This window comes from Desmodus rotundus, chromosome 13 (assembly GCF_022682495.2).
Source record: "Desmodus rotundus isolate HL8 chromosome 13, HLdesRot8A.1, whole genome shotgun sequence".
Taxonomy (NCBI): Eukaryota; Metazoa; Chordata; class Mammalia; order Chiroptera; family Phyllostomidae; genus Desmodus; species Desmodus rotundus.
This window is the reverse complement of record NC_071399.1, coordinates 26,061,902-26,074,787: the sequence shown is the minus strand read 5'-3', so window position 1 is coordinate 26,074,787 and position 12,886 is coordinate 26,061,902. Positions and strand designations below refer to the sequence as shown.

Here is a 12,886-nt window from a genome sequence, read left to right as displayed (position 1 = left end):
TCTGATTTTTAGGCTTTATGTAAATAAAACCATATGGTATGTATTGTTAAATGCACACACATGGATATACAGGGGTGAGCAAAAGTAGGTTTACATACAGACAGTAGGCAGTAATTAATAAATAATAACGCAAGAATAAACTCTTTCATGTACTCACAACTGTAAACTGACTTTTGCCCACTCCTGTATGCCTTTCACCCTTGTTCTAGCTACGTACTTTCCCCCATCACTGCCTCTTTTTTTGGTGTAGAAGGTTTAGAGTTTTCTCTTCTTCCTTCTACATTCCCAAATTCTGTCTCTTTCACATTTGACTGTTTATCGCGTGGTCGGGAGGAAATACTGTTTTGGGGTTTTTTTGTACTGCCTTTCTGGATGATTTTATATGTGACACAAAGCAGTCAACGCTAAAACTTATTTGCCACTGCCACCTCTCGTCATCTTTTGCTATCTGCCAGCCGCACTGAGCCCAGGCCCTAGCTAGGTCTTGGCTTAAAGAATTAGCTCCACCAAAGGTGTGGAAATGGAGTATCCCCTGCAGTCTCACAGAGATGTCCAACCTTCAGCCCAGGGGCCACGTGCAGCCCAGGATGGCTGTGAATGTAGCCCAACACAAAATCATAGATTTACTGAAAACACCATGTAAAAAATCACCATGTTTTTTTGTGATTATGTGTTACAATGTATTTAATGTGTGGCCTAAGACAACTCTTCTTCTTCCATTGGGGCCCAGAGATGCCAAGAGGTTGGACACCCCTGTGAGGCAATACAGCCATGCCTACCCCTTGATAGTGGGATTTCTGACCTCCCAAACTCTAAGGTGATACATTTGTCTTGTTTTCAGCCACCAAGTTTGTGATGACTTGTTACAGCAGCATTTGGAAACTAATACAATTGTCTTTACAATTTTTTATTTCTCACTCTGAAAATTTTCCCAAATTTCAGAACTGACTTTTCAGTCATCTTCTAGAAATCTCTACTTGGATATTTCTCCAGCATCTTAAATTCGACTAGTCCAAAATTAAAATTATTATCTTTCTGCAAAAAAACAAAAAAGAATTAGTTCCACCACCTGCAGCTTTTCATAGGGTATGTATAAATGTATCGGGTGGTGTCCTTTGGACCACCTGTAAATTGGCTAGAGGCTAGAAAGGTGGAGATGAAGTTGTTTTAATAGAATAGCTTTTGGTTTTCCTACTGTAGAGCAGTTCATCCTGGAGGCAAGACAGATGTCAGATACCGGCCTCACCCCCTGTGTCACTGGGAATAATGACGCACAGGCTGATGTCTCTGACTGGAGCACACGCACCGCACCACCTCCCTCCGTGAATGCATGCACTAACTCCCCAACCTGCATTTCAGGGCTGGCTTAAGGCTCAAGTGTTCTGAACACCCTAGGGAGGAGTCCTTACTTTGAAGTATCATTAAAGCACCTTAGAACAGGATGTTGCACAGGTCTGCCCTCCCTTCTCTCTTGGGATTGTGATCTCAAACAGGAAGGCCACATCTTTATTTTATTTTATTTTATTATTTTTTAAATTTTATTTGTAGAGCAAGCACTTAGCACAGTGCCCTGCCCACAGTAGGCGCTCAGTTGATACTTACTGAAAGAATGCATTTTCATTATCAAATGCATGCCGAGTCAGCGGTATGTGCGCTCCTTCGTTTTGGCTGTTTGGAGCACCTGAGAGAGGGGCAGCCCTGGTTTTGCAGCTGACCCGAGGAAGGGCAGAAGCAGCAGCTAGATGATTTAACCCTAAACCTGTCCATTTTCCTTCCCATCTCCATCTCATTGTACAGTGACCATTTCCATCGGGGCTTTTCGCGGTCTGTCATCTTCAGATTACCCGAATGTGGTCCTGGGACATTTGTGTATCCTTATCTCTACCTTGGAGGAAAAAGGGTTTAATGTATTGTAATATATAACAGTATTAAGAATTACCTTTTTTATACAGGGAATAAGACATAATTGGTAGGCATAACATGGACAGAGGGAGATTAAGAATCACATAGGAACTAGAGAAGCCAAAGAACTTACATGTACAACCCATGGACATGAACCGGGGGGTGGGGAGAGGTGCAGGGTGGAGGGGGATAAAGGGTAATAAAAATATTGGAACAACTGTAATAGCATAATCAATAAAATACACTTAAAAAAGAAATGCCAGAGAAAGACAAAAAAAAAAAAAAGAATTACCTTTTTTGACTGTAATAGGGCGAGGTGCTTGAGAGCCAGTCCTTGTACTAAGTGAACATCTATGTTGTGATTGGTCATACCTAAAGACATTTCAAATAGCAGTGACTTCGCTCCTGAGTGTTTTCTCATCATCCTTGAATCTTCAACTGCAGAGAATTACTGACGTTCTCCTGGTGTGGACGGGAAAATATTAGGACCAGTGTTTGGATAACGTGCCCCTTATTTTTATAGATGCTCAAATTACATTTGCATTGGATTGGATTGTAGGCAGTAATCTTACTTTCCTCCCCTGGGTTGCCTTTATTAAAGGAAATGAGTGAAATACAAATTCAGAAGATTTCCTTGTTTTATTGAGTAACACAAAATGAAAAGACTAATGCTGCAGAAAGGTGTAACAATTTTTCTTTCTGTATTAAACAGGTAACTTTACTGCTACCAGTGTTCAATGAAAGTGACCAATCTCAGGACGTCGTGTCATTGCATCAGGATATTACGGATTATAACCGGAGATTCTCAGGGCAGCCCAGATCCGTAAGTACAGTGACAGCAGGTACAAAGCTAGAGGGAACAGAGTTACGGTATAATGACACTTCCCTTTTGTGGAGTGAGATTTACCAATGAATATTCTTCGATATGCAACCTCACTGTTCACATGTGTTGGGTGAAGCCCCTACTTCCATCTTCATTGTCATTCACCGAGTTACAGCTTTCCCAAGGACTGCAGTGTTTCTGTCTTTTAAAACAAGACACAAAGGCATTGTCAAAGTCATTTATGAAGAGGCACCGGCAAAACTCAGTAGGAGAAATTTGAGGTAAAGATAAAATTATCAACTCCTACGTGATTCTAAAATAGGGTTTGATTTTATAAGGAACACCTGAGAACTTCTGGAGAGAGTTTTACAATTGTGTTTTACTCTAAGTTACTTACCTTGGCCCCTGTTTGAAATGTCCCCTTAAGTAACCCTGTATGTCATCTTAGCTATTCAAATCACTCTCTTTTTAATAACATTAATTCGACAGTTGACCCCTCCCCTAAACAAAGGCATTTGGTAGATTGAAAACTGTCACATTTTATCATCACATTCCAGTTTTATCAAAATAGAGCAAAGAATTCTACAGGTATGTGTATGACTGGATATGTATTTCAAAAACTAAGATACACTGAGTACCATTGTAGTACATGGAAAGCCCAGACTCTCCCCCGAGCTCTAGACTTTCTATCCAACTGCTTAGCCTACGTCTCCACTTGGACCCCCCAGGCCTCTCAAACTTAACGTGTATAATGTGAAGCCGATTCCCTCCTCAGTGCAGTTAACTCTTTCCTCAGTCTTTCCGAGCTTCTCCTCTCCCTCACTCCCCGCATCTGATCTATAAGTAAGTTGTACCATTTCTTTTCTTTGAGGGGGGGTCCTGCCATTTTTGCCTCATAAAAGTGTCCTGTGTCTGTAGAGCCATCATATTAGTCAAAGTCACCATCATCTCTTGCTTAGGACACTTTCCGTGGCCTCTTCACTTTGACTTTTTTCTCTGCATGGAAGTCCAAGTAATATTTTGAAAATAAGTAAGGCCATGATGCTCTTGGGTTTTAAAACTTGCAATTTTTTGGAGTAATTTGGAATAATGTGCCAGCTCCTTACTGTGGCTTACAAGGCCCTGCGTGACCTGGCCCTCCCCCCATCCCTAACCTTGGGCCACTCCCCCCCCTCCCCCACCACACTTCAGCTAGGCTGGCCTTTCAGCTCTCAGAGGAGCTCCAAGTCTTTCCACATAACGCCTTCACTTGTGCCATCTCCCATTTGGAACGCTTGTCGCTCTGCTCTCCTGGGTGAGTCTCATCCCTTAGGTCGTTCTAAAATAAGCCTCCTCCAGAGGCTTTCCCTGACGAGGTGTTCTCCGTTATCTCCCTCTGTACGTTTTCTGCATGGCATTTGTCACAAACAGCGCTCAAACCTACTTCATTGGCTTGCTCTCCATACACTAACAGCATCATGAGAGCAAAGACTGTTTATTTAGTCAGGACCAAATTCTCAATGTGAAATTCAGTGTCTGGGATGTAGTAAGCCCTCAGCGTGGGCTGAGTAAATTGAATTATCCTTGAGGTAAGAATTGATACTATTACTCCCAGCCAAGACTAAGCTATTAAAATGTTTTAGTAATACACAACTGTGCTCTTGCGCTCCCTTGCTTATATTCCTCATTCTGTAATGTCATGTACATTTGGAGGTACAGCTTCATCTGTTGTGAATGATAATGGGTAAATCTTTTAGATGTGTAAGCACAGGAATGCATGTAACGTAACCCAACCACTGTTGTCTTCCATAGCTGCTTGATCCAGCCGTTTTTTCTAATACATCCTCCAGTGACACCTGGAGTGTGAGTCATTGAAAGTCAGTGTTTCCAATTCAAGATCTGCCACTGACCTTGACAATAATAATAATAATTTTAAGATATTCACTCATATTTTTAAGTGTGAAGCATATCATTGCTCAGTTCTTATTTTTGTGTGTGTGTCCAATTTAGAGTTAACAAGTAAGAAAGCTTAGTATGTGACGATGTTACAATATAATAAAGACAGTTAGCTCTTACTTTGATATTCTACCTCAGAGTTGGAGTAAGATTGTGATTGTTATACAAACAGTTCTTAGTAAATAACTCATTTCATATTTCTTGACTAATTATAGATTTTGTATAAATAATACGACATGAGCAGTGAAAAATAGCTGATAATGGACAGAAAATTATCGATAGAATATTTAAAATAATTTATCATTGACCTTGTGAAAACTGTATAGCTGTCTTGCTTTAAATATTAGTGTCTTCCATAGAGCATAGAAAGTTAATATAGGAAATGACTCTAAAAAGACCACTTTTGTTCATTCGTGGCCAGTCTTCCAAAAGGAATGAGAAGATTTTCTTTACCTTTTGTTTTTAAAACTGTTTTCTCATCACTTGCTCAATTCCCATTTTTTGTCTCCATCTTCCTCTCAATTTATTTGGCATTTGTTAAATCAATAAATATATACATAGAGTTGGATCTATGATATTTATACAGATTGTTAAAAATAGCTGAACTGTGGGCAGTGGAATGACCACAGGAAGTGATTTACTTCCTCCAGTCAGTTTGTCTTGTATCTGCCAACTTCTGAAAAGTAAGATATGTTGAAGAGTCATGGTAGGTCATTACTGCACGGGAGCTGAGACCATGTAGCCAGCAAACAAGTACACAGAACAAATGAGAAGTCTGCAGTCAGAGAGTAACTGACCCGCTCAAGGTCAAATACAGGGTGGGGCAAAAGTGGGTTTATGGGTGTTTGTATGGAAAAGAATACAATAATTAATTAAAATAAAAGAATAAATTTTATTTATTCACAACCGGAAACATACTTTTGCCCAACCCTGTTAGATATTGGTACTATCTTTTCTTTTTAATAATAGCTTTATTTAGATGTAATTTACATGCCATATGCGTACGTGTTTTAAAGTATACGGTTAAATGATTTTAGTATATTTAGAGTAAATATAATCGAATTACCATCATGATATAATTTTAGAACATTTCATTCTCCCAAAAGCTTTATCAGGCCCTTCCCTTTCTCCCCTGTCCCTTCCCCTCTCCCCAGTCCTTGGCACCACTGATCTACTTTCCATCTGTACAGATGTGGCTATCTTATCATTTTATCTGAGTGGGATCATACAATATATGGCCTTTTGTCTCTGGCTTATTTCATTGGCATAATGTTTTCAAGGTTCATCCATGTTGTAACATACCTCAGTACTGCATTGCTTTTTGTTGCTGTATTTTTTTATTTTCCAGTTACAGGTGACATACAATATTATATTAGTTTCAGGTGTACAATATAGTGATTATACATTAATGTAACTTACAAAGTGATCGCCCCAATAAGTCTAGTATCCATCTGACACCATACATAATTACTATGATATTATTGACCATATCACTTATGGTAGTACTTCATTGCTTTTTATGGACAAATAATACATCTCATTTTGTTTATCCATTCATGAGTTGATGGACATATGAGTTGTTCCCACTTGTTGGCTATCATAAGTAATGCTGCCATCAACTCGTGTACCAGTTTTTGGGTAGACGTTATGTTTCATTCCCCTCGGGTATGTGCCTCGCTGTGCAGTTGCGGATATTGTAGTAACCCTGCGTTTCACATTTTGAAGAACTGCCAGACCGTCTCCTAAGGGGCTCTACATTTCCACCAACAGTTTATGAGGGTTCCAGTTCCTCTACATCTTGTAATTTTCGTTGCTTTCCATATCTGATAATTTTTTAAATATATGTCTTTTATTAAAGTTCAGATGTGAAAATTATGCTCATTTATGTAAAACCTAGTAATTTATGTGTTTCTGTACATATTTAGCACTTAGTCATTTTCAAAAAGGTAGCACTTGGCATTCCAAAAATCTTTGTAGCAATTAGGAATTTGCTTAAATTCTAGCTAAGCAGAATAAACATCCGCAGAAGGGATCAGTTTCATTGCTATTCTTAGACTATCATTAATATTGATGTCTTAAATGTATAATACTTATATATTGTGTGGCAACTTACAAAGGTCATTTATATACAATATCTCTTTCAGTTTTTGAAAGTCCTCCTGATACATAAATACTCAATTGTTGACTTATCTCCAGTAGGTTAAACAACTTTCCCCAAGGTCACCCGGCTGATAAATAATTGATTTTGAATTCAAACCCAGATCTGACTTTTAACATTTTTTTCTAATATTGTATTTATTTATTTTTAGAGAGAGGGGATGGGAGGGAGAGAAGGAGAGAAACATCAATGTGCGAGAGATACATTAATAAATATGCCCCCAACTGGTGACCTGGCCTGCAACCCAGGCATGTGCCCTGACTGGGAATTGAACCAGTGACTTTTAGGTTCACAGGCCAGCTCAATCCACTGAGCCGCACCAGCCAGGGCCCAGATCTCTCTGACTTTAAAGCTGAGACTTGAGCTCAAGCCTCAGACTCTAATCCTATACAGTAGGTTCTTGATTTGGTTTATTTTATTAACTCAAATTAGAAATAACTTGAGTTTTACATTATTATGTCCTATATTTTAAGTTTGCTGACATTTTAGTTGCTTTTCAATTATCCACAATAAAACCTATTTTATAAGAAGCTAGTAATCAAAGAACTATTTTTAAATAAAATGAATAACTAGAAAAAATGATGGTCAAACAATAGGTAAAACTTATTAATTCATGTTAACTTTGTCTGCACAGTTGTAAGAAAATTATATTATTTTAAAGTCTGACACATTAGATGCCAAATCGTAACATTTGTTTTTCCCCCTACCAGATTATGGAAAGAATTATGGATCTACCCACTTTACTGAGGCATGCATTCAGGGAAATGTTTTCAGTCGGTGGCCTTTTCTGGATGTTCCGTATCAGGATAATACTTTGTTTAATGGGAGCTTTTTTCTATCTTATATCACCTCTAGATTTTGTACCTGAAGCCTTGTTTGGAATTCTGGGCTTTTTAGATGATTTCTTTGTCATCTTTTTGTTGCTTATCTACATCTCTATTATGTATCGGGAAGTGATAACACAGAGACTAAACAGGTGAAAAAAAAGTTTACTAAAATGTTAGCTAATGTGTACAATTAAACAAAAAGACCCATGGTAGCATACAGCGTTAGAATATTATCTTACAAACTGAAGACTGCTGTATGACAAACATTTGATTATTATTTGGCAAAAACCTAGCAATATATGACTGGAATTTTTACATGTTGCAGGTTCTGATACTAAGGGTAGAATTATAATAATTTACAACTGTGTCTTGGTTGTGTTGTCTGTAAAGCCTCTGGAAAAAACATGGAATTATATAAAAAGGGATGCTTTCATATCTTTCTTTTCCCCAAAATTACTCAGATTAATGGGATGTATAGTAAGATAGTGTTAAATGTACACTTTACCCAATGTTCCCTTCTCAGTGAGCACCTATATGACAATATATTGCAATGAGACTCATCTAAATATTTTTGTTACAATAAAACATTGCACAGTATCCGGGGAAAAGTGTTTCTTTTAGTACTGAATTTTGTGCATTTGCAGCAGTTCTGCTTTTCCATTCTGATATAAGTCTTCGTTATCAGCTGAAAGTGAACGAAGAAGCTTGAACTTTATCATTCGATTTCACATTCTGGTTTACAGAACACTGGAAGAACTAACAAGGTGTAAGACATTTATGTCCAGTCAGCATACTTACGTTCTCAGTATAGCATTTAAACCAGAGTTTGGTCCTTTTATAGGAACAGCGTATTAAAGTAACTTGTAAAAGGAATGTTTTTTTTCAGAAACATGAGCAATACTGTAAACAAATAGTAGTTTGATGCATTTTTGAGAAAAGTGGTTTTTCGTGGCTTGAGCATCAAAGAGGGTACTAGGAGAGTACTAGGAAGACTTTTAAGTTTGACAAGAAAAATCATGGTGAACTAGAGTAACAGAATGGACAAATTTGGTTCGTTTCCTCTTAACAGAAAACTTGCATTGCTGTCCCTAGATGGTGCAGAATGAGCAAATCTCAGATGTGATTCAATAAGAAGGTTACATTGGGTTTTTTTTGCATGGCTACAGCATAAGTACCTGATGTTCTCTTCTGCAGTTTTGTTTGAAAAGAACCAAAACCACAAGTATTATGAAATCCTAGCTTCCTCAGCTGGCACTACTCATTAGCATACTGGACAGCAGGGACGTTGTTGATGCCCAGGGCTATTAGCTGTCACCTGATAGTCATATTGTCCACTCACTGCTAGTGAGCCTCCCTATGTATAGATAGGCAAAAAAAAAACACCCCAAAACAAAACAAATCTATCACAGTCTCCCAAATGAGTCAGACTAGCCATCAACTGATAAGAAATGGAATAAAATATCAATAATAGTGTTTTCTAATTTGGGCCTAGGACAAAGCTGTTGCTTGTTAGAGAGAAAAACCATAATGCTTGAATATAGCACATTATAATTACAGCAGTTTCTCTCAGGCAGGTGTCTTCCTTTCCACAGGTGAAATCCCTGTTGCTGATGACAGGTTTTTGTTTTGTCTGAAAGCACCCAGATATAAGTGACTGAAGTGGTATTAGACTCGGTAGGACTCCTGCATGCGGTTCAGGTAAATGTGAGGGTTATTACAAGGAGGCAAAGCTACAGAGAAACCGGGGTCCCTTGGAGTCTTTTGGAACATACTGGAGTAAGCTTAGGTACTCCTAAGAAGAAAGGTCTAAAAAGATGACATATCAAGACTTCATGAACCCTAAATCTGTACTTCTAAATCAAACATCTAGTAGGGTGGCATACTTCACAGAAAAATATTTCAGCTGCAGCTACCAATTCTAAAAGCTAAGGACTAAGAATTTGTTACACCAGACTAGAAATGCATTTCCTACCAATTGCAAATTTGGTGTTGGGCTATAGAACAACGTCATTTTTTAGAGGCTTTCTTTTTCTGTGCATGTTCTGCTTCAAGTGTCAACATTTCTAGTTACAATAATTTTATTGTAATATTGGAATTCCTTGTAAGACCTTACTGGGAGAAGTGTATTATACCAACTTTTGTAACATACAAAAACACTGTATGATCGGAAGTTTTATTAAATAGAAACGGGAACACATAGGCATTTCAGAATTGTAGACCTGCTTATTATGTGTCCGTATTGATCACTGATAATAAATGCAGGTGGTATCCGAGAGTATTTAAAACAAGTCAAGTCAGTGTTTTCAACATAGTAATACTTCTGTGACTCAAAGTGAGATCATATAAATCAAAGTAACCATTTGGAGTTTTTGTAAACAATAATGTAACTGTCACAAAAACAAATGGTCCAACCCAACCCCAAGAGCAGGTAACTTGGGCAGGTTTATGGAAGATGAGACAGAGGGGACAACTGTTCTCAGTGCCCACCGACCAGTGGTTTCAGCAACCACACTCTCAGCATCTGAAAGCAGCAGGGGAGGAAAGAACTGTTTGATCCCTGTGGCTGTGCAGATACCTACCTCAGAGAGTTGCAGAGAATCGACGGTTTGATTCAGACTTTGGGACTTAAGAATTTGTCAAACACCTACTCTTTTGAATAAAAGCAACATATCTAAAATTAAAAAGTAGCTGTTATTTTTGTTTCTTTGATATTGTTTGCTTTGAAATTCAGAACTCCGGAAGCAGCATTCAGTATAATGGTTACAGGGGTTTTCTTTTTCGCTAATGGACATCCAGTATCTCATCACACTTCTAATTAATCTTCCATAGATGTTTTTAAATTAAAAAGTGGAAACATTTTTGTTTTTGAGGAAAATTACTCACCTGGGTAACCTATATTAATCTGGACAAGAAGGGTGGAAATGAAATTAGAGACTGGGCCTGTACCGATTCCCCACCCCTATTTCTTTTGAGTGTGGACGGAAGTTGCATATCTGATAACTGAAATGACCTTTTCTGAGTCTGCCCTCGTGTCTGCATCAACATTCTTTCCCTTGTCTTTGTAACACTAAATGTACTCCAGGCTCTCCTGTTTTGCTAAAGAGCAACCCAGACACCTGGGACTGGGTCAGAGTAGGAGAGGGCACTCAAGGTTTGAAGGCCCTAAGACTTGTCTCCCAGTAAGCAGTAAGGGCCGTTGACAATCACAGAGATATAAAGACAATTATTGAGATTTTGTTCTGTCAGAACCAGACCATTTTCATGACATAAGTATTTAAGCATTGAGCCCTTGACTGCAAGCAATTGGAGATGTTATCAGTCACTGTCATCTTCATCCATCTGCGTCCTCTGACTGGTCCCATATCCCACGTTGGTCCACGAGAGAAGGAAACACATGGAGCATGTTTGGATAGTTGCCTTGTTCTTTTTATCAGACTAGTGGCATATAGTGTAGGCCTTTTGAAGGGAATGTAAATGGGATGTAGGAGAGGGCTAAGGGCTAAAGATGTTTAAACTCATTGGTATCTAATATTTTAGATTTTAATTTGTTTAAAAACACAAAAATTTAAAAACTACTTAAAAATACCTGATATGCTAATCAAAAAATTCACTCTTCTAATTGGCCTTAGGGAAAACCTATAATTTTTAGCCACATGAAAATTAATCTTGTTTCACTAATCCTAGAATGTTTACACATTGGCTGGGTGATTGACATTTTCTCAGATGAACGCTATAGATAGCTCCCCAGAAAAATACATTTATACACACGTTTCTATACTTTCGATTCCTTTACAGGGGATTCAAGATCTGAACATTTATGGATTCCAAATTAAGAATTCTTCATTTAGTCCTACAACCTTACTCCACAGATGAAGATAATGAGGCCCAGAGAGAGTGAATGCTAAGGTATTTTTTAAAATAATTATTTACGGAAAAAAAGGCATAGTTGGATAGAAATTAAAATCTAAATTGTTAGATATCGATGAGTTTAAAAACATCTTTAGCCCTCAGCACTCCTATGTTAAAAAACAAGCGGCTTATTTTTCTTTAGTTTATCAAGCAAGACAAAGTTTATCCTGGAATAATTGTAACAAAACTTGCTCTTTTAAATTGAGCTCTTAAATTTTATTTTTTCCTTAAAAAGTGTTGTAATTGTAAATGAATTAGATTTTGAGAAACATCACTTTTTAAAAATTGTTTTTTAATTTATTGATTTGAGAGAGAGAGAGATGGTTTGTTGTTCCACTTATGCATTCATTGGTTGATTCTTGTTATGTGCCCTGACTGGGGATGGAACCTGTAATCTTGGCGAGTTGGGATCATCCTCTAACTGAGCTACCCAAAGCTACCCAGCCAGGGCCGGAAAACATCAGACTTCTAACTACACTCAACTCAGTTTATCCCAATTTATTGTCTTTCCCTCAAATGAACTTACAAAACTAAGGCATATATTCATTTTTTATATTTATTGAAGGGGTCAAATGAGCATATAAACATCTCATTCCTCTTTAAAAAAAGGCAGTTTTGCATATCTTATGTGGCCTTTGTTTGCTTAATAAGCTGTTTTATTAAGGTAGAACAAACTCCAAACATTTTATAAATCAGTAAAGGTCTTGTGACTATCATAAAGTGAACACAGTTTAACCTACACTTCAGTCGAAAAAACACATTATCTCCATCCCGTAAGTCCCCTTTCTTTAACCTCTTGTGACTTCAGTTTTACCTACTTTTTTACTACTCTACAAAAAATAGAATCATGTAGTATATTTTGTCTCTGACTTAATCAAGATCACGCAAGAACCATCCATAGAGTATGGGTCGTAGCTTCTTTACTTTGATTGCTATGTAGTATTCCATAGTATGACTATACCACAGTTTATACAGCAACCATCAATGGGCATATGGATTCTTTGCATCAACATTTTCTACAAATCATATGATCAGTGGCCGCCCTTTTACAGAAATCGGCGCAATGATGCAGTGACTTCAGCTTTACACCTGTCCTCCTTTAAGCCAGCAGACCCAATCGACCGTTTTGTTCTCCATGCTAAAAGGCCTTGATAAATTAACCCAAGAAATGTACCGGAGCGAAGCAAGGCGGGGCAGTTAGGCCTCCCGAGGCGTTCCTTTCTCCCTTCCGGAAGGCCGAAGGTCCGCCCACTTCGGTGACGCTAAGCCCGTAGCATCACACGCCGGGCCTCAGCCAATGGCTTGCTCCCCAGGGAACGTTACCTCTGACCT

General features: G+C 38.1%; 1 protein-coding gene and 1 long non-coding RNA gene across 5 annotated transcripts in view; one reads left to right on the top strand and one right to left on the bottom strand.

The window, feature by feature from the left end:
* RNF170 (ring finger protein 170) overlaps window positions 1–8,234 on the top strand; it is a 30,009-nt gene extending 21,775 nt beyond the window's left edge. For all 4 annotated transcript variants that reach the window (XM_045186645.3, XM_024578865.4, XM_053916415.2 and 1 more), the window contains 2 exons: window positions 2,615–2,725; window positions 7,529–8,234. In XM_045186645.3, coding sequence (XP_045042580.2) covers window positions 2,615–2,725; window positions 7,529–7,798 — 381 coding nt within the window. In that variant the 3' untranslated portion in view covers window positions 7,799–8,234. The remainder of the gene's footprint in view (window positions 1–2,614; window positions 2,726–7,528) is intronic.
* On the bottom strand, window positions 1,588–12,796 carry LOC123478540 (uncharacterized). The gene is made up of 4 exons (XR_006653758.3): window positions 12,729–12,796; window positions 2,810–2,927; window positions 2,195–2,364; window positions 1,588–1,885 (listed from the first exon to the last, which is right to left on the bottom strand). It is a non-coding gene; the product is annotated as an uncharacterized lncRNA (long non-coding RNA).
* Window positions 12,797–12,886: the final 90 nt, after the last annotated feature.